Below are 24,578 nucleotides of genomic sequence, written 5' to 3'. Positions count from 1 at the left end.
AAGCATATATGGTTAGCATTGAATTATGAAGCTCTTGTCTGAAGAGTACCCTATGTTCAAGTCTGACCTTGCTGAAAAAGTTATGTCTTACCATAACGTTCCATCTGTATTGTTGATGCTCATTCAGTCATTACGCATGGGTATCGGTTCCGACCTCGGAACCAAGCTGGCCATTTTCCAAGCTTGCGTCAGCTTCAAACTCTTGAGCTAAACTCTTACCCATAATTCCCCTCTCCCTGTTACCTCAGATTGAGTTTGCAAGTCAAAAGAATGTACAGGCTACCTCTGGTCAAATAAACTAAGAGAACCGGATGGTGAGATCCACTAGAATCCACAGGAGGGGGAAGGAGGGAGGGTCATAATGACTGAACGAGGATCAACAATACAGATGGAACGTTATGAGAAGACATAACTTCTTTATCTGATATTGTTAATCATCGTTCATTCCTTATGGGACAGAGTCCCCAGCTACCTCTATTCCTGGGAGGCTCTCATGGAAGGACATTCCTGCGCACCATAGAACCGAAAGATGCTCTTCCCCTGGAGGCCAAATCCAATTTGTAATGATTGAAGGTATGAGGCGTAGCCCAAGTTGCAGCTGCACAGATGTCATGTAAAGAAGCTCTGGCATGGAAGGCAGCAGAAGTTGCCGCCAACCTTGTTGAATAAGCTTTCATGGTAGTAGGCAAGGAGATATTACGTTGTGTATAAATGAAGGTCACACAGTCCTAACCATCTAGCTAATGTGACCTTAGTAACAGCAGATCCTAATCTGGGTCCAGAAAAGGCCAAAAATAACTGGTCAGATTTACGAAAGGGTTTAGTCCTGTTTAAGTAAAAACGGATTTGCCTGTGGATATCTAGTGTATGTAGGCAATACTCTCCTCTGTTTGAATGACTGGGAAAGAAAACTGGCAATTCAATGGCTTGATTAATGGACATTTCAGAGATCACTTTAGGCAGAATGGATGGATTAGTTCTTAGAGACACTATCTCTATGAAAAATCAAGTATGGACTCTTGATGCATGAAGCTTGAAGTTCAGAAATATGTCTGGCAGAAGTAATGGCGACCAAAAACAAGGGTTTCCATGACAAATACTTGAGGTCGCAAGGAGAGGCTGGTTCGAAAGGTGACATTGTCAGAGCTTGTAGAACTAATGATAAATCCCATGGTTAAATAGGTTCTCTAAAAGGTGGCTTCAGATGATTCACACCTTTTATGAAGGTCTTGCACAATTTATGGGACATGAGAGGAATCTTGGACACCCACATGAAAATTAGGAATTGCAGCCAAATGAACTCTAATGGTAGAGGCCGATAGACCCGACTGAAAAAGGTCGGCCAGATAGTCTAGTATTATTGACACTGGTGCTGAAAAGGGGTCTACTTGTTTATCTTTCAGCCAACAGATAAATCTTTTCCACTTGCTCAGATAAGTAATTCTAGTGGAAGACCTATGAGAAGCAATGAGAATATCACGTACTGGAAAAGAAAGATCATTCTGCCTGGCAATCAAGGGAAGTGGAATAGCCAAGCCGTGAGCTTCAGGCTGTTCAAGTTGGGATGAATCAGGTTCTGTGGATGTGAGATCAACTCTGGTGCTGGATGGAAAATCCATGGTCGATCTAGTAGGTGAGGCCAAAGGAAGGGGAACTAAATCTGTCGAGGCCAATATGGTGCTATGAGGATCACCTGGCTCTTCAACCGACGGGCTTTCTTCAGAAACGGGAGAATGAGGGGAAAGGGTGGAAATGCATAAAGACGACCCGAGGGCCACTCGTGGGCAACAGCGTCCCTGGGGAAATCAGGGCAAAGTAGTTGCTGCATTTGTAGTTGGTCAGGGATGCAAAGAGGTCACAGCAAGGACAGCCCGAGCGGTGGAAGATCTCCGCTGCTATCAAGGGATTCAGGGACCACTCATGAGGTTGAGGAATGCACCTGCTGAGTCTGTCTGCTATCACGTTGGAACTCCCGGGAATGTGCGTTGCTAGAAAAAAATGGTTAGTAGCCATTGCCCATTGCCATGGCCTCTCGACAAAAGGGGTAAGATTTGGTTCCACCTTGCTTGTTGATATACCAGACCACCGCCAGGTTGTCTGATTGAATCGCAATTGTCCCAAACGGCAGCAGAGGATGGAATGCTTGCAATGCCAGAAGCACCACCCTCAGCTCTAGAACATTTATATGCAGATGATTCCAGTTCGGACCAAGTGCCTTGGACTGTCTGTCTCTGACATAACCCCCCCCACACCCCATCAGGGAGGCGTCCGTGGTTACTGTGGCCTTGGGTTGCTGGGGGGGGGGAGAGAAGGGGCGAGACCATTGTGACGGATTGTGTGTCATCCACCAATTTAAATCCTGTTTGCACCTGTGGGTTACTTGTATCATGGTTGAAACGGATACCATTGGGTGAACAGTAGCCATTGTAGAAGCCTCATGTGAAACCTGGCCAGGGGAACAATGGTGATAGAAGCTGCCATGGAACCCAACAGCTGTAGAACCAAGTGAGCCGTGGATTTTTTCCTTGAAAGGATTGGAATTAGTTGTTGCATTACCCTTAGAATTCTGTGCTCTGGAATAGCAGCTCTGCAGTTTTTTTGTGTCCAAGATAAGCCCTATGAATTCCGTCGACTCAAATGGGGTGAGACTGGATTTTTGCCAGTTTATGGTTATGCCTAGCCTCTGAGCAGTGAGGAGGGAGTATGCCAGGGCTTTTTCCAGTAGATGTCTGGTGGGGGCGGAAATGAGCCAGTCGTCTAAGTATGGAAACACCTGGAATCCTTGAAGTCACAAGTGAGCTGTGACAACTGCCATGCACTTTGTGAACACTCTGGGGGCTGTAGACAGTCCGAAGGGCAGTATTGTGAACTGGTAGTTACTGGCTCCCACACGAAGTGCAGAAATCTTCTTGATGGCCTGCCCACTTTTATGTGGTAGTACGCATCGTGAAGATCTACTGAGCACATCCAATCGTCTTTTTCCAAAAGCGGGAAGATGGACTGTATTGTGACCATCCGGAACTTTTGTACTCTCACAAACTTGTTCAATACACTGAGATCCAAAATTGGTCTCCAGTCCCCGGTTTTCTTTGGCACCAAAAATAGTCTTGAGTAGAATCTGGATCCTATCTGGTCTGGAGGGACTATTTGGATGACTCTCTTTCTTAGCACCTTTTCTATTTCTAGTGCTGCTTCTTCCCTTTGACTGGGTGGAAAGTCGGGAAAGTTTTTTGAAGGGGCAGGGCAAAGATCGAAGGGGATATGATAACCTCTGGTTATAATCCTTTGTACCCAAGAATCAGTGGTAATGGTTAGCCAGGCAGAAGGGTACAAGGAGAAACGTCCCCCAACCACCTCCACAGGAAAGGAGTTGGGCCGCTCTTCAGGAGCGCTGGTAGGATTGACCAGGGAAAGAATCCCTGGAATCCTGGTTAAGCGGACCCCCTCTGCCCCGAAAGGAGAGTTTTCCCTGTGAGTTTTCCCCTCTGTCTCTGGGGGAGAACTCAGCCTGTGCGTCATGGAAAGGACCCTGAGATTTCTTGAACCATATCTTCCCACTCTTTTGGTTTCAGGAGAAAGCAGGTTGAGGGGGAAGAATAATGGGACACGTACGGCAGAAAGGGTCTTACCGTACTGTTCACATCTGGCCAGTGTGCTTTTAACTTTGGGCCCAAACAACGAGGAGGCCTCAGTGGGAGCATTAAGAAAAGAAGCCTTAAATGGTTCTGTGAAATTGCACAAGCGCATCCAGGCATGTCGTCTCAAGACCTCAACTGAACCCGCTGCTCTAGCTGCTCCTTCTGATGCATGAGATATCAGTCGCATAGAGGAGTTTGATACAGAATCAATGGTGGCCAGCTGAGAGGCCACTTTGTCACGGACCTAAGACACGGCACCAGCCAAGGTTTCAGACAGCTCAGAAATCAGATCCCTTTGAAGCCTGTTAAAATGTGCCATATAGTTCAGGGACCTGACAGTAAAGGTCGCTGAAGCAAAGGTGCACTTTCCTATCCTGTCCAGGGCCCGGGACTCAGGCGGATGGACAGTCTGGCTTTCTTCTGCCAGATCCTTTTTTGTGCGGCCGCCACCACCAAAGCATCCACAGGAAGACCTTTGGACCAATGGGGATCTGAAGCAAGAGGGAACAATATCTTATCTGGCCTCCGGGTAATAGCTTTGACGGCATCAGGAGCCGGACAAGTTCATCGGCAGGTGGAGTAACCCAGGAGGTAGGGGACCGGGCGCGAAAGGTCTGCAGGAACACAGATTCTTCAGAGGTCGTTTTAGAGGACTGCCAGTCAACTCTACGTTTCAGGATTTCAAGGATATCACTAAAGGATACCTCTCAGAGGGTGACCGAGGGGGATCCTTCCCCCTCATCGAAATCTGTCTCTTCAGTGAGGGACTCCTCTGTGGAGTTCATGTGCTTCCGCTTACACAAACTTTTCCAGTGGACCTCCTCAGCAGGAGAAGCTGGAGAAGACAGCAGAGAAAGATATTCCTGTGGGAATATATCCTGAGGCCCTTGCACCCAGTGTCCGCTAGGTGCGACTTGTGAAACCAGTGTACCAGAGGAGGGCTGAGGTATAGACAGTCCAGTATCGCCAGCAGCACTGAAGGCCTTCTCCATCAGTTGGAAGGCTGGTCCACCCGAAGAGGAGTTCATGTCTAGGACAGGGGTCACCCCTCCCCTAAGTGGCTCAAGCCTGCCGACCCGGAGTCCCTGGATGGCTGTGGTGCAGCAAACTATGAGTGTCACAACTGACATCCTGGGTTGTAGCAAAACTTTCCTGCCATGAAGGCAACTGCGGTTCCTTAGTGAAATCCATAAAGGGGACCGCAGAAGGGGAAGACTGTGCTATATCCATGGACTTCAAAGGCAATGAAGGAGGAAAATAAGAAGGGGTCTTTGGAGATGGGTGATCACCTCCCAAGGAAGGATAGTTCCCGAGGAGTGAGATACCTCTGGCCAAGAGCACCTAATCCACAAGACGCAACACATGTTCGGAAAGGCTTCTAGTGGACCTCATGGAGACTGTGGGAGAAACAGGCCTGTCCACAGAAGAGGCAAACTCAGTGCCCATCTCATCTGTCCGCACCGAGGACAATGGTGCCGAGATAGACTGGACTACGGTGGTCTGCACCGAAGAAGTCATCGGTGCAGAGATCATGGTCTGCACCGACCCAGGGATCAGTGCCGAAGTGGTTGTTGGTGCCAAAGCTGGAACCGACAAAACTGGAGTCAACAATAAAGGCATCGGTTCCGAGGAAGATCTCGGAGCCGAAGCGGTCAAGGTCTGCGCCGACTGAACGGTCAGTGCAGATACAGTGGTAATAGTCTGAACCGAGGAGCCCCTTGGTGCCGATATAGTGAAGGCTGCAGGAGAAGATGGAGCCAAGATCACTAATGGAGCCGAAGGCCTCAGTGCCGAAAGTCTAGGCACCAAAAGCACTTGCGCTGACTGACTGAGCTCTGGAGCTGAAACTTTAGCCTTTTTAGGTTTTCGTTGGCGGGAGGGGTTGAGGCCTCCGAACCAGAAATAGCCTCTGAAAAGGGAGATTTAAGAAGTCCCTTTAGTAACAGCTAGTTTTTCCTTTCCAACAAGGTTCTATTCGAAAAGTTCTCACAAATAGTAAAGGGTGGGTCAACAGACAAATGGGAAGCTCCCAAACAATAAACACACAAAGAGTGTGCATCAGAAGTAGGAAGTTTGTGTCCACAATCAGAACACCGCTTAAACCCCGGACTACCTTTCTTATCTGCCATGACAGCAAATTAATTAAAAGCAAAGTTACCAGCAATGGTACAAAAGAGTACCCGAAGGTATGAGAAAAAGGGGGAAAGGATTACCAACGATGGTAAAGAGAGATACCTCACAGTAAAAGTGGTAAAGAAAAGATTAGAAAAACCTGAAGAAATTATGTACGCTAAATGCGATAGGGTAAAGGACAACGAAATATAAACTTTTCTGACAAAAAAGTAACCAGAAAAAACTATCAAACAACAAATAACTGTACTTAGCTCAAGAGAAGTAGCTTGACACGACCAAATGGCAACGTGGCAAACAAAATTTGAGGTAACAGGGAGAGGGGGATTATGGGTAAGAGTTTAGCTTGAGAGTTTGAAGCGGACGCGGGCTTGGAAAATGGCCGGCTCTGTTCCAAGGATGGAGCAGATACCCATGCGTAATGACTGAATGAGGATCAACAATATCAGATCAATCATTCTAGTTCTCTGGAGATGTATAGCAGCACAGAATACTCTCCTCAAGGGAGTGTGAATGGCAGCTCTAGGTGGTTCTTAGATACCACTGGAATTTTCTCAAGTGCAGCCTGGCCTGAGGAGATGGCCAATTATGGAGGTCATGAATCACAGTGTCCCTCAGGAATTCCTTATCAGTGATCAATTTGTAGAGTCATCTTGTGGGAAGTACTGACAGATTCCACCTTATCCTAAGGAAGGTAGTCCACCGGGTTGCTGGAATCTAGTAAAGATTCAGAGATCATCACCTACTTATTCTAAGGACATAAGAAATGAGGCAGTCATCTAGGTTGGGTAATGTGTGAATGTCCTTGATTTTGAAATAAGTTGATTACTATAATGAGGCACCTTGTACATGTGTCCATTTTATCCTTTGTGATGTTTTCCAAGTTTCTTGAGTGTTTACCACTTAACTGACTAGGAGAGGTCCAATAATCAGATTTCTAACACACCTCCCCAGTCATAATCTTCATTTGATCTACAAGAGGAATTTCAAACATGGTCATATATGTCTGATAAAGATTCTGAAAGTCAGAGTGGCACCTATGTACATTTTTTTAAAGTTGTCCAGTACTCTGCTTTCCTTGTCAAAGGGAAGAGTAGTGGGAGCAAGCACCAGTTTGACCACTAATATGGATCCTAAAATTCCACTGTTGGAGATGAATTCCCAGACCTCCCCATTATGATCTTAGACATCATCCTTGAAACAGTGGGTACTCAATCTATCCCTTCTAAAATGGAAAAAAGAAAAAAAAACCTGCTTTGGCTGCATGCACAAGACTGGATATCTGGTCTGTGCCCCATGCAGGGGCTCTCGGTCCTGTGGAACTGCCTTCAAGCAAGGACCAGTCTTTGCCCACTTCCTCAAACCATGTAGAGATGTTTGATGCCATCTTCATATCATGCAGGTCCCTCATTGCCATCTCCTTAGATACATTTTCTAACTGCTTCTTATGGGAGGTGTTGGAGGTTGGTACCAACTAGAAAACTGTCAGTACAAGTCAAGCCCTCGATTTTTTTTAATTTTTTTTTTATTTTTTTTTTTTTACAGTTTTGACTAATGGAACCTCAGCTGCAGAAGGGTCCACCCTTGAGAGCTCAGTAACTCTCCCTTCTAAATGTGGCATACATCCATCTAAAATAGATATCAGGAAGTTCCTGGTGTAACACCAACATTTGCCAACACCACTATAAAGCTTTCCTGCATAGGAAACTTAAAAGACACTTACCCTGAAACTAAAGAACAAGGCCCGATTTAATCCTTGGGGAGATGGAGAAGGCCTGCACATTCTAAGCAGACAAGAAGGGAGGGGGAAAAATAAAAGGGCCCCCCAAATGTATACTGACCTGATCAGGCCAGAGACCCTGTGCAAGATGGGTTAAGGTGGGGTAGTTAAAAGAATAGGGTTCTTCACCCTATCCTGGGATGCCTAAACACAGAATGAGAAAGTGGTGTTGGTGGTGTGTGTGTGTGTGTGTGCGTGCGTGTGTGTGTGTGTGGGGGGGGGGGGTGGAGTACTGCAACAGTGCTTTACCTGAACTCTGAAAAACTGTTGGACAGTGGCTTTTTGATCTATGGGTATGAGTCTTGCTTCAGGTTCAAATTCCAGAAAAGCCCAAAGTTTCTAGGTTTATAAAGGCCCTGGTAGTCATTAGCCTAGTATATACCTCTGAATCTATATTTAGTGCTAATGATCTCATACAACTACTTCATGTTTTTCACTTAAATCAGTTATACTAGTCCTGAACACTTGGCCAACTCTCACAGCTCATAAGGAGAGCAAGACAAGGGCAAGGCTGAAACATACCTTGAAGGATGGCTGTAGCAAAATCCACTCTTGCCATAGAAGAGATGCTCAGTTTGTAGTGCTTCAAAAAAATGGGAAAGCAGACGATGTAAGCTGCTTCTAAGGCAATCTGGGTAGTCACTCCCCCTTCTCCCAAGGAAGGCCACAGTAGCGGCAGCCATACTTCTAAGGTGGGCTCCAACAGTTACTCAGTGTTCTCACCATTTAAGGCACAACAAAAGCATGATACAATTGGCCAGCCATTTGGAAATGGGTCTATTTGGACATGGCCATACTCTTCTTCACTGGTGCAAAGGGCAACAACAATTGATTGAAGCTTCTAATCGACTTGGTTCTGTATAAAAGGGCATCACCAATTTTAAGGGCTAGGAAAGAACACGGGCAAATTAATGATTTGATTTAAGACAAGTTCCCCGTCTACGTTTGGCATAAAAGGAAGGGTTTATTCGCAGTCTGACTCGTGCCCTTGTGAAAGATGAAAGTTATTCTTTACATATAAAGACTTTAGATTCTGGAAATATTCGTGCTAACAAGAGAAATTATTTTTTTGTGGTACCCTACTTTCTCTGATGGAAGGAAAGCCATTTGTAGGTTGTATCCAACAGTGAGCCCAGGACGGTCACCCCACTAGAGTGTGAGGCATTAGGTGTCTGAAGGCTGGGACAAATCTGAGACTAGACAGACTCTGGAAGTGTTATGACTTGTGAAAGGTCCCGCTTTGCCTCTTCTTGAGACTCTGCCTGGATAAGTATCATCAGCTATGTATACATAACTATGCATCTGTGTTGTCCATATTCATTCTTCCACAAATGATGAGTCTCTGATCCGACCTCAGATCTGGCTCAGCTGTAAGTACTTAGACTTTTTGGATCCAACTCTAGAGCTCCTCCCTTTACCCATAATGCCCCAGAACCTTGCACTACCTCAGGTCGAGTTTACTGCCCCAAATGCAAAAAGACTAATCACAGGCCAATATAGAAGGAAAGCCAATAAGAAAGACAGGGGCTCAAATATGGAACACTGGTTCCATATTCACTATCGGGTCACTCCCAGAGGAAAAGGGAAGGGGGATGCAGGGTGGGAAGTTGAGGAAGAATTAAAATGGATAACACAGATGCATAGCTATGTTGAGTACATAACTTTTACATCTGAAGTTGTCATTTTCATTAGTTTCTCAACTGATGGAACAGAGTCCCTAGTTACGTGAATCTGGGTGGCCATTATGGAAGGATATTCCGGAATACCACATAACTAAAAGCAGCCCTGTTTCTGGAGATCAACTCCAATTTGTAATGAGCAATAAAGGAATAAGCACTGGACCAAGTGGCTGCAGTACAAATGTCATCAATGGAAGCTCTGGATCAAAAAGCAAAAGTAGCAGCAAGGATCTAGTGGAGTGACCTTCAGGAGGTCTGGGCAAGGCAAGACCTCACTGACTGTAAACAAACTATATGCAAACTGTTAACCACTTTGCTAAGGTAACTTTGCAAAGTGGTTTTCCCAATCTGCTGCAGGCAAACGAGACAAATAACTATTCTGTTTTTCTGGGGTCTTTAGTTCTATGGAGATAAAAACAAAGCTGAATATATGTCTTCACCTTTGTTGGAGAAGTTGGGAAAGAAAACAGGTAAGTTGATGGTCTGGTTGCGGTTTACCTCAGAGGCTAGTTAGGGCAGGAAAGAAGGATTAGTTTGTAAAGTAACCCCATATTTATAGAAAACCAAAAATTGAATTTTGAGAAGAGTGCTTGGATTTCAGACACTAGTGTTGCTGAGGTAATAGCCACTAAAAGGAAGTTTTTCCAAGAAAAACAAGGTCAGATTTGGTTGATGGGGCTAGAGTTAAACTCTGCAATAATATCATTAGATCCCAAGGTGGAGTAGGAACCTTAAACTGGGGGCCTACACAAAAAGAGCCTTTAAAGAAAGTTTTTAATTTATATGAAGCTACAGGAGAAGCTGTCTCCAGTATGATAACTCAAGATGGCTGCTAACTGAACTTTGATGGTAGAAAAACTAGCTTCTTGAAAAACAGATGCTAGGAAATCCAGGACAGCGGTAAAGGGAAGGGATCCAATTCTTTCTGATAGGCCCAAAAGGAAAATCTTTTCCATTTACTCTTGTAAATCTTCCTGGTGTAAGCTTTCTGGGATGACAGTAATATATGATGGAGAGGGGATGAAAGACTGGGCTGTCTAACCACTAGAGGAATTGAAGAAACTATGGAGTTAATTTAAGGCCTGCACTGTCTGAATGTGCCATCCCCATGGAATATCAGATATGGACTGGGGTCCAGTATCCAAGGTGAACATCAGAGAGGAGACCAAAAAAAAGGGTAACTACACCTGAAGAAGCCAAAAATGGGCAATTAAGATAACCTTGCTCTTCAACCAAAGAGATTTCTAGGATTAGAAATATAAGGATAAGAATAAGGATCAGGGCAAAGAACCTTCTGCACTTACTGTTGTGGGGAGAGGCAAACAGATCACTGCAAAGCTGACCTCATCAATGGAAAATCTTCTCTGCCACTAACCGAGAGACCACCCTCAAAGCATCAAAATGGACCTGCTGAATTTGTCCACTAGCACACTGGATTTCCCCATAATGTGTGTTGCCATAAGAAAACAGTTGGAAGAGATCGCCTACTGACACTCTCCCATTGCTTCTTGGCATAGGAAATATGATAGAGTTCCTCACTGTTTGCTGATGTATCAAACCATGGATGTATCTGTTTGGATAGCAATCATTCCCGGAGGGAAGGCCTGCAGTGCTAGGAGGACCACCTTCATCTCTAGAATACTGACATGCAAATTGGTCTCTTCTAGGGACCACTTGGCTTGGACCATTCGTCCCAAGAAATGTCCCCCCCACGCACTAAATGGGAGGCATCCGTAGTCACTGTGGCTACCAGGGGTGGAAACACAAAGGGACATCCCTGACAAATTTCATTAGATTGTACCCACGAAAGCAAGTAATTTTTGCAAACCCAAGCGAGTTTCATCAGTGAGGACAATAGGTGTTGAAGAATTGACCACTGAACAGCTAGAGTCCACTGAAGAATGCACATACAGAATCGAGCCATCAGGAACAATGTTATAGCAGCCGCCATAGAACCTGAAGGCTGGAGGACCAGTCTTGATGGGGGGAGAGGGGTATGAAAGGAATCTGCCTCACTTGAAATCTTACAGACTGTACTCTGATGGATACTAGTTGGCTGATGGTGTCCAGGTGGGCGCCTATGAATTCTAAGACTTGGACTGGTAGTAGATGAGACTTGGCAGAGTTGATTGTAATGCCTGAAGACTGACATAGTTGAAGCAGGTAGGCCTTGGACTTTTCAAGGAGATGCGTGGTTGGGGCATTGAGAAACCAATCATCTAGGTATGGAAACACTCTTGAATCCAAGCTTCAGGTGAGCTGCTACCACTGCCATATACTTGGTGAATATCATGGGGACTGTGGTGAGACCAAAGGGCAGGGCTCTGAACTGATTGTGACTGGCCCCCAACCGAAAGTGCAGATATCTTCAGGAGCATCTCTTCATTTTGATGCGACTTCTGAAGATTGACGTCTTTTCGTAGAAACTGCAGAATGGACTGAAGTGTGACCATCCAGAACTTGGAATACTTCACAAACTTAGTGAGACTGTTGAGATCCAGACTCGGTCTCAGGTCTCATCTTCTTTGGCACTAAAAAGAACTTTGAACAAGCTCCAAATTTTCTATGGTCTAGTGGGACCTCTTGGACAACTTTTTGTCTAACAGCTTTTGAATTTCTAAGGCTGCCAACTCCTGCTGACTGAGTGGAACACTGAGGAGCCTTTTCTGTTTGGTTGGTGGGATTTGCATAAAGGAATGGAATAGCCTCTGGATATTATTTTTTTGCACCCAAGTGTAGTTGTGATTAATGACCAGGCTTTTGGGTGTAGAGACAAGCGCTTCTCCTCCTGTCTGCCTCCAGAGAACACAGCACTTAAGCAACCCTTCAGGAGTGCTGGAAGGGTTCATCAGAGAAGGTATCTCGAAACCCTTGGTTTTGCGGACCTCTTCTGCCACTATGGCAGCGTCTTGCATTGGAATCCCCTCCCCCACGCTGCTGGGGGAAGGTTCCCTTTGACAGTCTTGGAAAGGACCTTGTGACTTTCAGAACCGCATCTTTTTACCTCTTCACCGATTTCTGGAAAGGATCTCTGCAGGACAGAAAAACATATTTCCATGACAGACAAGGTCTTCCCATCTTGCTCACTGTAGGACAGCACATTTTTAACCATACAGGGAAACAAAGAAGATACCATCAAAGACAGTATTGATGAATGAAGACTAGAAGGGCTCCGCAAAATTACATAAGTGCATCCAGGCATGTCTCTGAATGGCTATGCCTGAACCTGCTACCCCGTGAGTTACTTTCAGCCGTGTGAGAGAGCAACCTCATGGATGCATTAGAGATAGCCTGAAGAGTGGCCAGTTGTGAAGATAGCCATTTGTGCTCATCCACGGACAAAGAACCAGGAAGAGATCTAGAGAATTCTTTAATCAAATCTGTTTGCAATCTAGTGAAATGTGCCAAATAACTCAGCAACTGAAAAACAAATGTCGCTGAGGCGTAAATACTCTTTTCAAATCTGTCCAATACTCTGGACTCTCTGTTAGGGGGCTGGACAGAACAGCTGTGTTCTGCCAGCTCTTTTTTTTAGTGGCCACAACCATGGCATCTACAGGGACTCCCTCAGTCCAATAAATTAGCCTGTATTTAGGAGAGTTGAGAAATTTGTCAGGGTGACAAGGAATGGGCTCTATGGTATCCAGTTCCTTCCATGCCAGCAAGACACCAAATCTATAAGGTCATCAGCGGTAGTGGGGTGGGGTGGGTGGTAGGAATCCAGAATGCAGATGAGGCAGACCTGAAGGCTTCCAGGAGCACTTATTCCTCCTGGGAAGGGGGATAGGAAGACTATCCGCCCTTCTGGCTAAGGATTTCCAAAACTTCTTTAACAGATACGTCTTCTAATCGAGATTCTGGGGACACCTGCCATACATCAAAAGTCAGTATCTTCAGTGAGAGATTCCCGAGGGGGAATCCATGTGCTTCCTTTTGCTCGACCTCTTCCAGGGGACCACATCAGTCGGATGATCTGGAAAAATGTCAGAAGAGAGGGGAATTTCCTGAAGAGGAACTGCACGGATGCTCAAGCAGGCTGGCTGTTTCTGTGGGACAGGCTAGTGAGACTCAGAACTTGGATCAGATGGTGGCAGTGTGATAGAATCTGAAGAAATAAGAGTAGACTAGACTATCAGAAGAGCAAAAGCCATCTCTACCACCTCAAAGGCAGAAGGGTTGGGAAAAGCCTTGGTCAGCTGCACTGGAGCCAAAGCCCCAGGTGCTGCCAAGCCCCGACTCTACCCAGGCTCCTGTTGCAAGTGAAGAGTCAGACACAAGCTGTCCAGCACACAAACTTCAAAGAGGAGGGACTGCTCCAACATCCTTGGAGTTGAATCCACCCCGCCCCCCCTTGACTCCAGCACCGAAGCTTCAACTCCGAGACTTGTCCTGCTCTAGTGGGATTGCTGCAGGAGTAAAGGATGCAGTCAGAGATTAAGACCTAGCATTCTTCGGATCCTACACATCAACTCTCAGGATTCTAAAATCCAAGGGCAACAAAATCATCGGACATATCAGAGAAGGAGAAATAAGCAAATGACAAGTAGGTTGGATGCACATGGATCCAATGGAAGAAGGAGCTGATAACACCCGCATCTGAATCTGAGTCCTGAGAAACTGCATCATCCTAGTCACATCTGCTTTGGATAAGCTTCAGGAGGTCCTGACAAAGGAGGTGAATGGCAGACATGACATCCTCCTTGCTGTTTCTTGGAGAAAAGTGAACAGAGCCATGGGGAAAAAGGCTCCAGAGAAAAATGAGGGGATCAGGTTAACTGCTCCCAAACTCTGATCTGAAGGGGTCAGACTGGATCTTTTCGCAATTTTGGCTGGCCACTCAGAGGCCAGAGCTAGTTTCGGAGAATGGTTGGGAGACCATTTTCTGCATTCCCTGGTCTCTGAGGAAAACTTCTGTTTTTTGGTGGGGGGTTGAGCCCCTGAAACACATACATCAGAAGACAGCGCAGAAGAGGGAAGTAAACCCTTTCAAAACTAACTTGTTATGGCAATTACTCAAGGCCCTACTGTTATATCCAACACAAATGGAGCATGGAGTTTCAAAGTGGGCCACTCCCAAACAGTACACACACTCCCTGGTGGGCATCAGAATTGGGTATCTTTGGCCACAGGAAGTACACTTTAAAACCCGTAGTTTTTCAGCCATGATAAAGAGAGGAAAAAAAAAAAAACCAGGAAGACAAAAAGTTTTTTTTTTTTTTTTTTGTTGTTATGGAGAAAATAAAGGAAAGGGCATAGCGACAATGGTATCTAAGAAATACCCAATGAGATGGTAGGAAAGTAGAGAACAGACAGAAGTACCAATGATTGTATCAACCAGTACCCAACAAAAAAAGGGTAAGAAAAGGAAAGAGCAACTAATGCAACCCATAAACAGTGAAAGGGAGGAAGGGTGAGAGAAACTAAGAAATAACAATAAGTAATAAAAACAGTAAATTACAAGAAAAACACCCTACAAGATATCTCCCATTCCAAATTCCTTTCTGCTCTCTCCAATCTTAATCTCAGCCACTCCACACTAAGGTGGTTTCAAGGCTATCTAACCAACTACCAAACAAGCAGTAAAATGGCAAACTCCTCATCTCCCCTCCTACCTGTCACCCTAGGGGTGCCCCAAGGATCCATTCTTCCTTTCTACGTACTCACCAACCAACTCCACAAAGCTACCCGGTACACCACTCTAGTCCAGTACGCTGATGACTCCACTCTAATCTGTACCACCCCATCACTTCAACTCCAGGAATGGACACGAGTACTTTACCGCTGTTGAAACCTGGTTAGCCAACTCTCAACTAATACTTAACCCCAACAAAACAAAGCTAATGATAATCTAACCCTCTAGAGCCTTAAACCCCATACCAACATTCACAATATTCTTAGCTAATAACACCTCTATCACACCTGTCCAACACACCAAACTTCTAGGGAATCATCATCAGATCACAACATGAAATTCGATATGCACATTGCACAGACAATAAAGAAAGTCCATAAAAAACTCGGAACCCTATATAAATGCAACAAGTACCTCACCAATGACAGTAAAGCCACCATCGCAAGAACCCACCTACTATCCACACTTCTCGATGCCTTCCCCATACTCATCAACTTAAAGCAGACTTTAACAAACTGAACACCTGCTACAATAAAATAGCTAGGTTTGCTACTGACTCATCCTTCAGGGAACATCACTGCATAGCAATCAAGCAACTATTCTGGCTAGAATCACCCAACCTGCTCACATATAAACAGCTTACAACAGTCCACCAAATTCGATATTATCCTGATAGAGTTCATGCTCTTCCAGGCCTACTTGATATCTTCTCTAACAAACACCTATTTGAAGATCCACCAATAAAGCACTGGCTGACGAAGGCAAAAGCAACAATAGCTCTGGGGACTCCTTGTTTTCCATTTCTGTTGTAAATGCATGGAATACCATCCCCATAGATATTAGGACCACTGAAAAACAATTTCAAAAAACTCTCCCAGTTCCATTTACACAGTGTTGGTTATGTAATTGTTCTGACCCTAGGTAGCTTCACTTAGATATCATACTTTAACCTTCTATGAAAGCTTGCGACAACTCCTTTCTATACTCTTACTCAATGTGTGTTTACTGTACTAGCCACTGACGAATGTAACCAAATGACTGAACAAAATGTCCTTTCAACTGTATTACTTATTGTAACACACTGTGCTCTTTATAGTATATTTACTTTTTGCTCCTTTCTTGGCCTTGAAACTGCACCTTATTAACTTTGACTATGTACTGTACTTTATTAACATGTCTGTTGTATTTGCTGTACTAATAATCCCTGTGCAGCTTTTCTCCCCGGGCCTCCACTGAAAATGGGATCCATTTCCCGGTAAACACACAAAATAAAATAAATAAATAAGCTCAAGAAAGCGGCAAATGAGATCTGAGGTATTACAGGGGTCTGCGGCAATGTGGGTAAAGGGAGGAGTTCAAGAGTTGGATCAGAGTCCAAGTAAATGCAGCCAAGCCAGATCGGAGACCCATTAGTTGAGGAATGAATGAAAATAAAAAGTATGAATCTGATGTTGTCAAATAGCAAAACAATTTAATTTTTGAGCCCACAGTTTTTAGGCAAAAGAATAACTGCAAACAAGTTGGCTACAATAAAGAGAAGAACTGAGGAAGATTTACGAAATAGTAAAGCCTAGTTTTTAGGCAAAAGAATAAAGTACCGTTTTGTACCTACCATAAATGTAGATGTTCGAAGATCCACATTGCTGCAGTCATAACCTGTGGGTAGTCCGCTGTCCTCTGTCGGCCCAAATACCAAAGTGTTAGGCTGGCAGATCTGACGTCAGTACGCCGTGTTACTAAAGCGCATGACCGACGTCATATCCTCAGTCTTTCTTGCCCCAGATGTCAGAAGGCCCTAAAAAGAAAGGCCATAGCCAAAAAAACAGAAAAAACATCCAACCACCCATGTACAAACAATATTTACAACCCAAACCACACAACCACCCCAAACTACAGTGGGGAAGGAGGGACTAAAGCAATGTGGATCTTCGAACATCTACATTTATGGTAGGTACAAAACTGTACTATGTTCTTCATCTCACATTGCTGCAGTCATAACCTGTGGGTAGAATCCCAAAGCAAAGGTAAAGGGAGGTTGGCAAAATCATAAAGCATTGGGAGCTGCTATCATGCCCTGTAAAACTGCAGTGCCCTAGATTTGGAATAAAGAGGGAGATGGTAATGCTTAGAAAAAGTGTGCACTGAACTCCAAGTAGCTGCCTCCAAAATATCTTTAGTAGCTACACCCCTTAAAAAAGCAGTAGAAGTGGCAGTAGCCCTAGCGGAATGAAGTCTGATTCCAACCGGAATCTCCTTACCATGATGAGAATAACAAAAAGCAATACAATGGCCAATCCACTTAGAAATAGTTTGTTTAGAAACAGGTTTCCCCTGAGAACCTAAAGCAAAAGAAACAAACAACTGAGACTGTCTGAACCCCTTAGTTCTGCTCAAATAATAACGCAACTGCCTGTGAATATCCAAAGAGTGCAAACTTTTTTGCCCTTTATTTTGGGGATCAGCATAAAATGTAGGCAAATAAATAGATTGGTTCAAGGCCACATTTGAAACAACTTTAGGCATAAAAGTAGGGTTAGTACGCAGGGATACCCTATCCTTATGAAAAATCAGGAAGGGTTCAACTGCCATTAGAGCCTGTAATTCAGATACCCTTCTAGCAGACGTAATGGCCAACAAAAAAGCAGTCTTCCAAGACAAAAACTTCAACTCAGATGTAGCTGCAGGTTCAAAAGGAGGTAAAGTGAGTTTTTCCAACACAAAATTGAGATCCCAGGAAGGAATAGGAGCTCTACGTGGGGGTCTTATGTTCTTTGCCCCTCTAAGAAATTGCTTAAACAAAGGACAAGAGAATAATGGTGGGTCACAGTCATAGTGAGCAGAAATGGCTGCAGCATGAACTTTTACAGAGGAGAAAGACAACCCTTTGTCTAGTAATTCTGTAAGATACTGAAGTGAAACATTCAAATTAGGTACTGAAACATCAAAGCTCTTTGCTTTGCTCCAAAGAAAAAATCTCCTCCATTTATCAGCATAAACCTTCCTTGTACTAGGCCGTCTAGCCTCCAAAATAACATTCAAAACTTGTTGAGGAAGCTGCGACCTTCCAGGGTCTAGAACAGAATATGCCAGGCTGCCAAATGCAGGGACTGTATCCTGACATTGAGGAAATGACTGCCTGCCTGGGACAAAAGGTGTGGAATTGATGGCAAAGGCCAAGGAGGCTCCCGTATTAAACTCCTCAGCAGAGGGTACCAGTGCTGACGTGGCCAATCTGGAGCTATTAGAATCATGGAGGGCTTGTCCTGTCTGACCTTCAAGAGCACCTTGGGGAGGAGAGGCAGAGGAGGAAAGGCATTGACGTGAAGATTGTTCCAACTGAATGATAGAGCATCCACTTTCCAAGCTTTTGGATGAAACATCTTTGTGCAAAACTTTGACAGCTGGAAATTTAGTGGAGAAGCGAACAGATCTATGTCTGGAGTCCCCCAAATCACAGTCAACTGTCGAAATACATGAGGATCCAATTTCCACTCGTGGGGATCCACCATCTGTCTGCTCAAAACATCCGCTAAGGAGTTCTGTGCTCCTGGCAGAAACCTTGCCTGAAGAGTGAGGTGCAAACTGAGAGCAGTCTCCCACAAAATCATAGCTTGCCTGCAAAGAGTGTAGAATGGGTTCCCCTTGCTTGTTGATGTACCACATGACAGTTGTGTTGTCTGTTTGAATCAACACTTGTCCTGGGTGAAGTAGATCCTTGAAAGCCATCAATGCAAATTGGACTGCTAACATCTCCTTCATGTTGATATGCAAATGTTGAAGTCTGGCAGGCCACGTGTCTTGAACCCATTTTCCATTGAGGTGTGCTCCCCAAGCCTTGTCTGAGGCATCTGTCGTTAAGATCTGACTCGCCTCTGGTCGGGTCACAGAGAGTCCCTTGTTTAGGTGACATTCCTGAGCCCACCACAAAAATTCCTTTTGAATGCAAGGTATTATCTGAATGACAGTGTCCAAATCGTGGCAGTGTTGAGTCCATACACTTTTTAGATACCATTGTAGCTTCCTCATATGCAGTTTGGCATTGGGAAGCATCAGAATACAAGATGCCATGAACCCCAAGGCTTGAAGGACTGTCCTTGCAGTCAGCCTGGACCGTAGAGACAATTGTTGGAAGTAAAGGGTAAGATTTGTTTGCTTGTCCGGGGTCAAATCTGAGTGACTGTATTCAGTCTCACACCCAGAAAGCACATGTCCTGAGAGGGTACTAGACTGGACTTTATTTCGTTCACAGAATATCCTAGGCACCTTAACACTGCCATAACATACTGTAGATGGTGAATTAACTTGTCTCTGTCTTGAGCAAGAATCAGGCAATCGTCCAAATAAGGATAAATTTGTATTCCTCTTAACCTTAAGAAGGCTATCACCGGAGCCAGAACCTTTGTAAACACCCTGGGCGCAGTAGATAAGCCAAAGGGCAATGCAGAGAACTGATAACGTAAAGTCCCAGCCCGAAAACGCAGGAATCTCCTGCGGCTGGGCCTGATAGGAATATGAAGATAAGCCTCTTTGAGATCCAGAGTTACCATCCAGTGATCTTTGCCTAGCAGATGCAGAAGTTGTTGCAAAGTCAACATTTTGAATTTTGGAATGTCCAGGTATGTGTTGAGAATAGACAAATCCAGAATTGGCCTCCAAGTGTTTCCTTTCTTTGGTACAAGAAACAGGCGAGAATAAAATCCTAGGCCCACTTCTGACGGAGGGACCTGCTGGATAGCCCCCATTTGTAGAAGTAAAGAAATCTGTTTGAGAGCCTCCACCTTTTGCTGAGGAGGAATGTCTGGCATGCCTTTGAAAGGAGGCAATGTGTGGAAATAAAACTTGTAGCCTCGGTTTATAATGTCCAACACCCATTTGTCCTGGGTGACTAAAAGCCAATTTTGCCTGAAAAGTGCCAACTTTCCTCCTAGAGGAGCTGCCAGACAGGAAGGATCGGGCAGCTGAAGATGTAGGTCATTGGGTCTGTTTACGAAAGGACTGGCCCCTGCCCTCACCGGTAGATTGTGCAGGGGAACTCCACGTCCTAGGCCTGAAAGAACCCTGTGCATGAGCTCTGCCCCTACCACGTCTGGATCTGCCCCTAGACTGTAAATCAGAAGAAGGGTAAGCCCATCCCTTAGTAGGCCAATTTCTGCTAAACTTAGGGGGCTGCACCTGTAAAAAATCCTTAACAGTCTGCATAGACTTAGCTTTGTCTTCCATTTTCTTCAAGACTGACTCCACAGGAGAACCAAACAAAACTTCAGACTGAAGGGGAGCATCCAAAATTCGAGCTTTAACATGCTCCGACAAGTTCTGATCCTTAAGCCAGGCGTGCCTACGAATAACTGATCCAGTGGCAGCCACCCTGGAAGAAGCCTGTAAAGCATCAAAACCACACTGCAAAGAATGCTTACCCACCTGATCAGAGGCGTGAACCAAATCCTGTAATTCCTTACACTCTATGCCTTCTGCTAAAGCATCTACCTTAGATTTTAACTGACTAAGGAGAAAATTCTGGTACTTTAGCATATGAAACTGGCAATTCAAAGCTCTCATTGCAAGAGTGGAAGAGGTATACACTTTCTTACCCCACCTATCCAAAGCTCTTGAATCTTTATCCATAGGAATGGGATTCTTCACAACAGAAGCCCTGACCCCCTTAGGTCCCTGGCTAATAGTTTCTGGGTCAGCCCTTGGGCTTTTATACAAATATTTATGAGCCTCTGGCACTCTGTAATACCTGTCTGACTTAACCGGGGCAGGAGGCAAAGAGTCTGGATTAAGAGAAGCCTCAGAGAAAACATCCTGAACAACATCCAAAACAGGAGGTATAGCCAAGGGCCTATGTTGTGGTAAAAACAAAAATTCCCTCAGCCTCTTTCGGGAATCAGAGAAATCCTGACCTTCCCATTTAAAATGCTCCCTCATAGAATGCAGGGTTTCTGAAAAAGAAAAATCTTCTGGAGGGGAAGCAGAAAGACTAGAATCCTCTGCATCTGAATCAGAATAAGGGGGAAAATCCTGAATGTCTTCAGCCGAAGACTCTGAGTAATCTGAAGAATGTTCCAATCCTTCCAACTCTGGCTCCACCCTAGGCCTCTTATCTGGAGGGGGCATAGAACCTCTGATCATGGTAATCAAATCTTCAGCCATTTTAAGCATGTGCTTTTTAGGCACAGAACCTGCAGAACTAGGACTGACGCCAGAGGAAGACAAACCAGGCCTGACCTTGGAAGGTACCTTAGAGACAGAGGGAGAAGGCCTAACTACCTTATGTAAAGAAGGGAGTACAGCAACCTGAGAGGCCCCCTCAGCCTGACCCGACTCCTGAGAGGCCACATCTTGCAAAATTAAAGGCTCCCCCTGAGACTCAGCTGAAACCTCAGATTCCACCGTAGTTTCTAAAGAACCGGCGTCCGGAACGGACGACTCATCCTGCTTTAACTTTAAAGATTTTTCCTTACGCTTCTTAGCGGTAGCGGGCGTCGGAGGATCCGACGGCATATTGTAATTACACTGCTTACCGAAGACAAGCCTAGCACAATCTAACCTACATTTAATGGTGCGCTTATTAAATTTAGCACAAAAGCGACACCCGACTACATCGTGCTCAGGGCCCAAGCAAGGAATACAGAGAGTGGTAATCCCTATGAGGTATGTTTCCCACAAGAAATACAATTATTCACTTTTTCTGACATCCGGATTTAACTGAGGCAAGAAAAGACAAAAATATTCCCCAACGGGGTACTTAGCCCAACTCGGTCTTCGGTCTGAAACTCAGAATACGGCACTTGCAAACGCTGCTTCTGCTTCGGACCATGCGGCAAGAAAGACTGAGGATATGACGTCGGTCATGCGCTTTAGTAACACGGCGTACTGATGTCAGATCTGAGCGACCATGACCGACGCCAGCCTAACACTTTGGTATTTGGGCCGACCGAGGACAGCGGACTACCCACAGGTTATGACTGCAGCAATGTGAGATGAAGAACATCTGCAAACAAGTTGGCTACAACAAAGAGAAGAACTGAGGAAGATTTAAGAAATAGTAAAGCCTGGTTAAGGAAGGGAAATTAGTTTTTCGTTTTTAGGAGCAGTTATGCAGAAGAGTCAGGCAAACAGTACAGGAGAAAGCTAGGGAGTAATTCCACTTCTCCACTATTTAGCCTGCCTAGGTTTGACAACAGAAGGGAGACAGAGGAAATACACAGAAGTAAAATAAGAGCGAGCCACCAGTGCGCAGGTAACGTTTCTAATTGAGGCAAGGTTTGCAGAGGCAACTGCAAAGAGGATGATTAGTACAGTATACAGGTTAATTCACCTCAACTATAAAAGAGAGGGTAAACCTTGAGAAGAGATGGGAGAAAAGTTAACTAGAAAGATCCATCTAAATCAGTCGGGAAAGATTTGTAACCTGCATAGACAATTCCAGTGAACTGTTTTAGGATACATCAGGGGGAAGATATTTGCAGAGGTTTCACTGAAAGTGTTGGAGGCTTCTGGAAAGGGAATATGGTGGTTGGGAACATATTTTTGGGATTGGTTTACTGGAGTTTACAGCTGATATGCAAATGTTGGCAGATAAGTTACTTGAAGGCTTGGTGCTACTTACAAAGGAATTGTTTTTGCTAATGGAGAGCCAGAAGAAGGAAGGCCAGAAACATAAGAAAGCTCTTTAATTTAGTTTTATTCAGAGTGAAAAAAGTGTGTCACAAGGAACTGGAAGACAAAGGAGTCCATAGAATTCGAGACCTTTACAAGGTTATGAAAGAAATTAAGGGCAGGAACAGTACTCCTTTTCTGGACAGCAAATTAAAGCTGCAATAATAAGATGTAGTTATAGTAGGATAATTTGATTCAAGAGGCGTGTATTCCAAATAATTTCAGTTAGTTCCATGAATCGTTGACAGATATACTCTGCTATGTGAAGTAAACTAACTTGTTAATGTGAATTTTTTGCCGTTTAACTGTAACATGACAAAATCTATTTTCTACAGAAATAAATAACTAAATAAAAATAAATAAACTAGTGCAGGCAATGTGGTATGCAGGGTCAGCATGTTGAAACAGTACTGCAACAATCAGACCAGCCAGCACTAATAAATACAGAAGCATATGCATGCAATCCCACCTAAAAAAAATATTACAAATGACTTTAGACACCCACACCCCATGATAGTGAGGGATAGGTAGTACCTTACTTGATATACTGTAAATGGCATGAAAAATATCCACAGCAATTCTGCTATCCAGGAGGAGTCTGCAACACTCTGGAGAAAAAATGAAAATCTGTAAGTATAAGATGAAGGGACTATTGCACACTTCCATGATCATATAGCTATAAGCATCACTAAATTTTGCACTACAATCTGTAGGGATCTCATAATCCACTTACTGCACCAGTACATTAAATACTATTTGAATCTTAACATTCTGTTTAGTATTGAGTGGCTGCACTAGCAAAACTCCAGAGTATACCCCATGACTTGCATTGCAGCATTATCATAGCTCTTCACTATCAACATGTCTACCCTTACATTGTTTCAAGAGTTAAATTGTCAGCATCTCTCCAAGAAGAATACAAGAAACTATTTGAATCCTAACATTCTGGTTAGTATTGAGTGGCTGCACTAATGCCGCTTAGTATTACAACCTCAAATCCCATTCTGCTTATTATTACTGCGCTGTATCCAATTCCCATGTGACAGGCTACTGCCCCAGCCATGAATATTTTTCACAGCCTCTCTTACAAGTCTCTGCTAAAAATCTGGCTATAGCATCCTTAACCTTCTGCCAACATACGTTTTGATTATCACTCTTTTGCACATCTTCAGACAAAATACTTCTTCAATACCTTTAAACAGGTTCAATACTTCCCTTGGAAAATCCCTAAAGAATATAATGAAAAGGATCAGCATCAGTGTGGACAGTTAGTAATCTTTGTTCAGAGCAACCCCATCAGACTGAAACCTCTTCACTGCAACACTGCACTGTGACATTACTTTCAAACTGGTTCACTAATTGCAGTACAGCACACCCTACACTTCAAATCTAGAAATCTAGCTAATCAATTTCTAGTCTGAAAGCACCTTCTTGCTTCAATTCATTCTGCCCTCTAGGTCAGAATTATTCTATATGGTTTATTTTGAGACAGACTTCTATTAATTCACCAATTACACTGCAGTTATCTACTTTACAGTGAAACAGAACTGGTCTCTTCCAGCTCTGACAAAAAGACCACCTATTCTGAGGAGAATAACTTCTGGATCAACTCTCCACTTCTGCTAATTCTTTCACAAAAGTGAAAGATTTCTGTTACTTGGTAACTGCAATTCAGAAGCAAGACTAAGTTATCAAACATTTTCTCATAAGATATCCTTTTCTGTCACTCTCACTAGTTCCCTGGGTCTTGTATCGACAGAAAATACATGCTGCCCTCTGCCCTTTCTCCTGGACAGGGTTTCTGAACAGTAAAGCATGGTTCAGCTCTGGCTCCTGTAGGTCTCAAATCAAATGTAATCATCCATCTCAAGCTAATGTACTCAAATCCAACAAACTCAAAACTTTGCCTTGCTGAGGGATAAAGCCATGATCACATCCAATGTAACGGGAGATCAACTGGTGGCCCTGGGATCTGAGGCACGGCAGGGAAAAGGAGGGAGTGCCTATCCTGCAGGGGGAAAAGCACATGCATGTTCCTCCAGTTGGATCATTGCAGG

At 44.3% G+C, this 24,578-nt stretch overlaps 1 protein-coding gene across 1 annotated transcript in view; it reads right to left on the bottom strand.

Annotated features, from left to right (window-relative positions):
• Positions 1–24,578, bottom strand: part of AUP1 (AUP1 lipid droplet regulating VLDL assembly factor) — an 831,864-nt gene that overhangs the window by 184,673 nt on the left and 622,613 nt on the right. Inside the window, exon 6 of the mRNA XM_044064448.1 lies at positions 23,056–23,129. Coding sequence (XP_043920383.1) covers positions 23,056–23,129 — 74 coding nt within the window. The remainder of the gene's footprint in view (positions 1–23,055; positions 23,130–24,578) is intronic.

This window comes from Protopterus annectens, chromosome 2.part2 (assembly GCF_019279795.1).
Source record: "Protopterus annectens isolate FY-2018-M chromosome 2.part2, PAN1.0, whole genome shotgun sequence".
Taxonomy (NCBI): domain Eukaryota; kingdom Metazoa; phylum Chordata; order Ceratodontiformes; family Protopteridae; genus Protopterus; species Protopterus annectens.
This window is presented reverse-complemented; position numbering and strand designations above follow the sequence as displayed.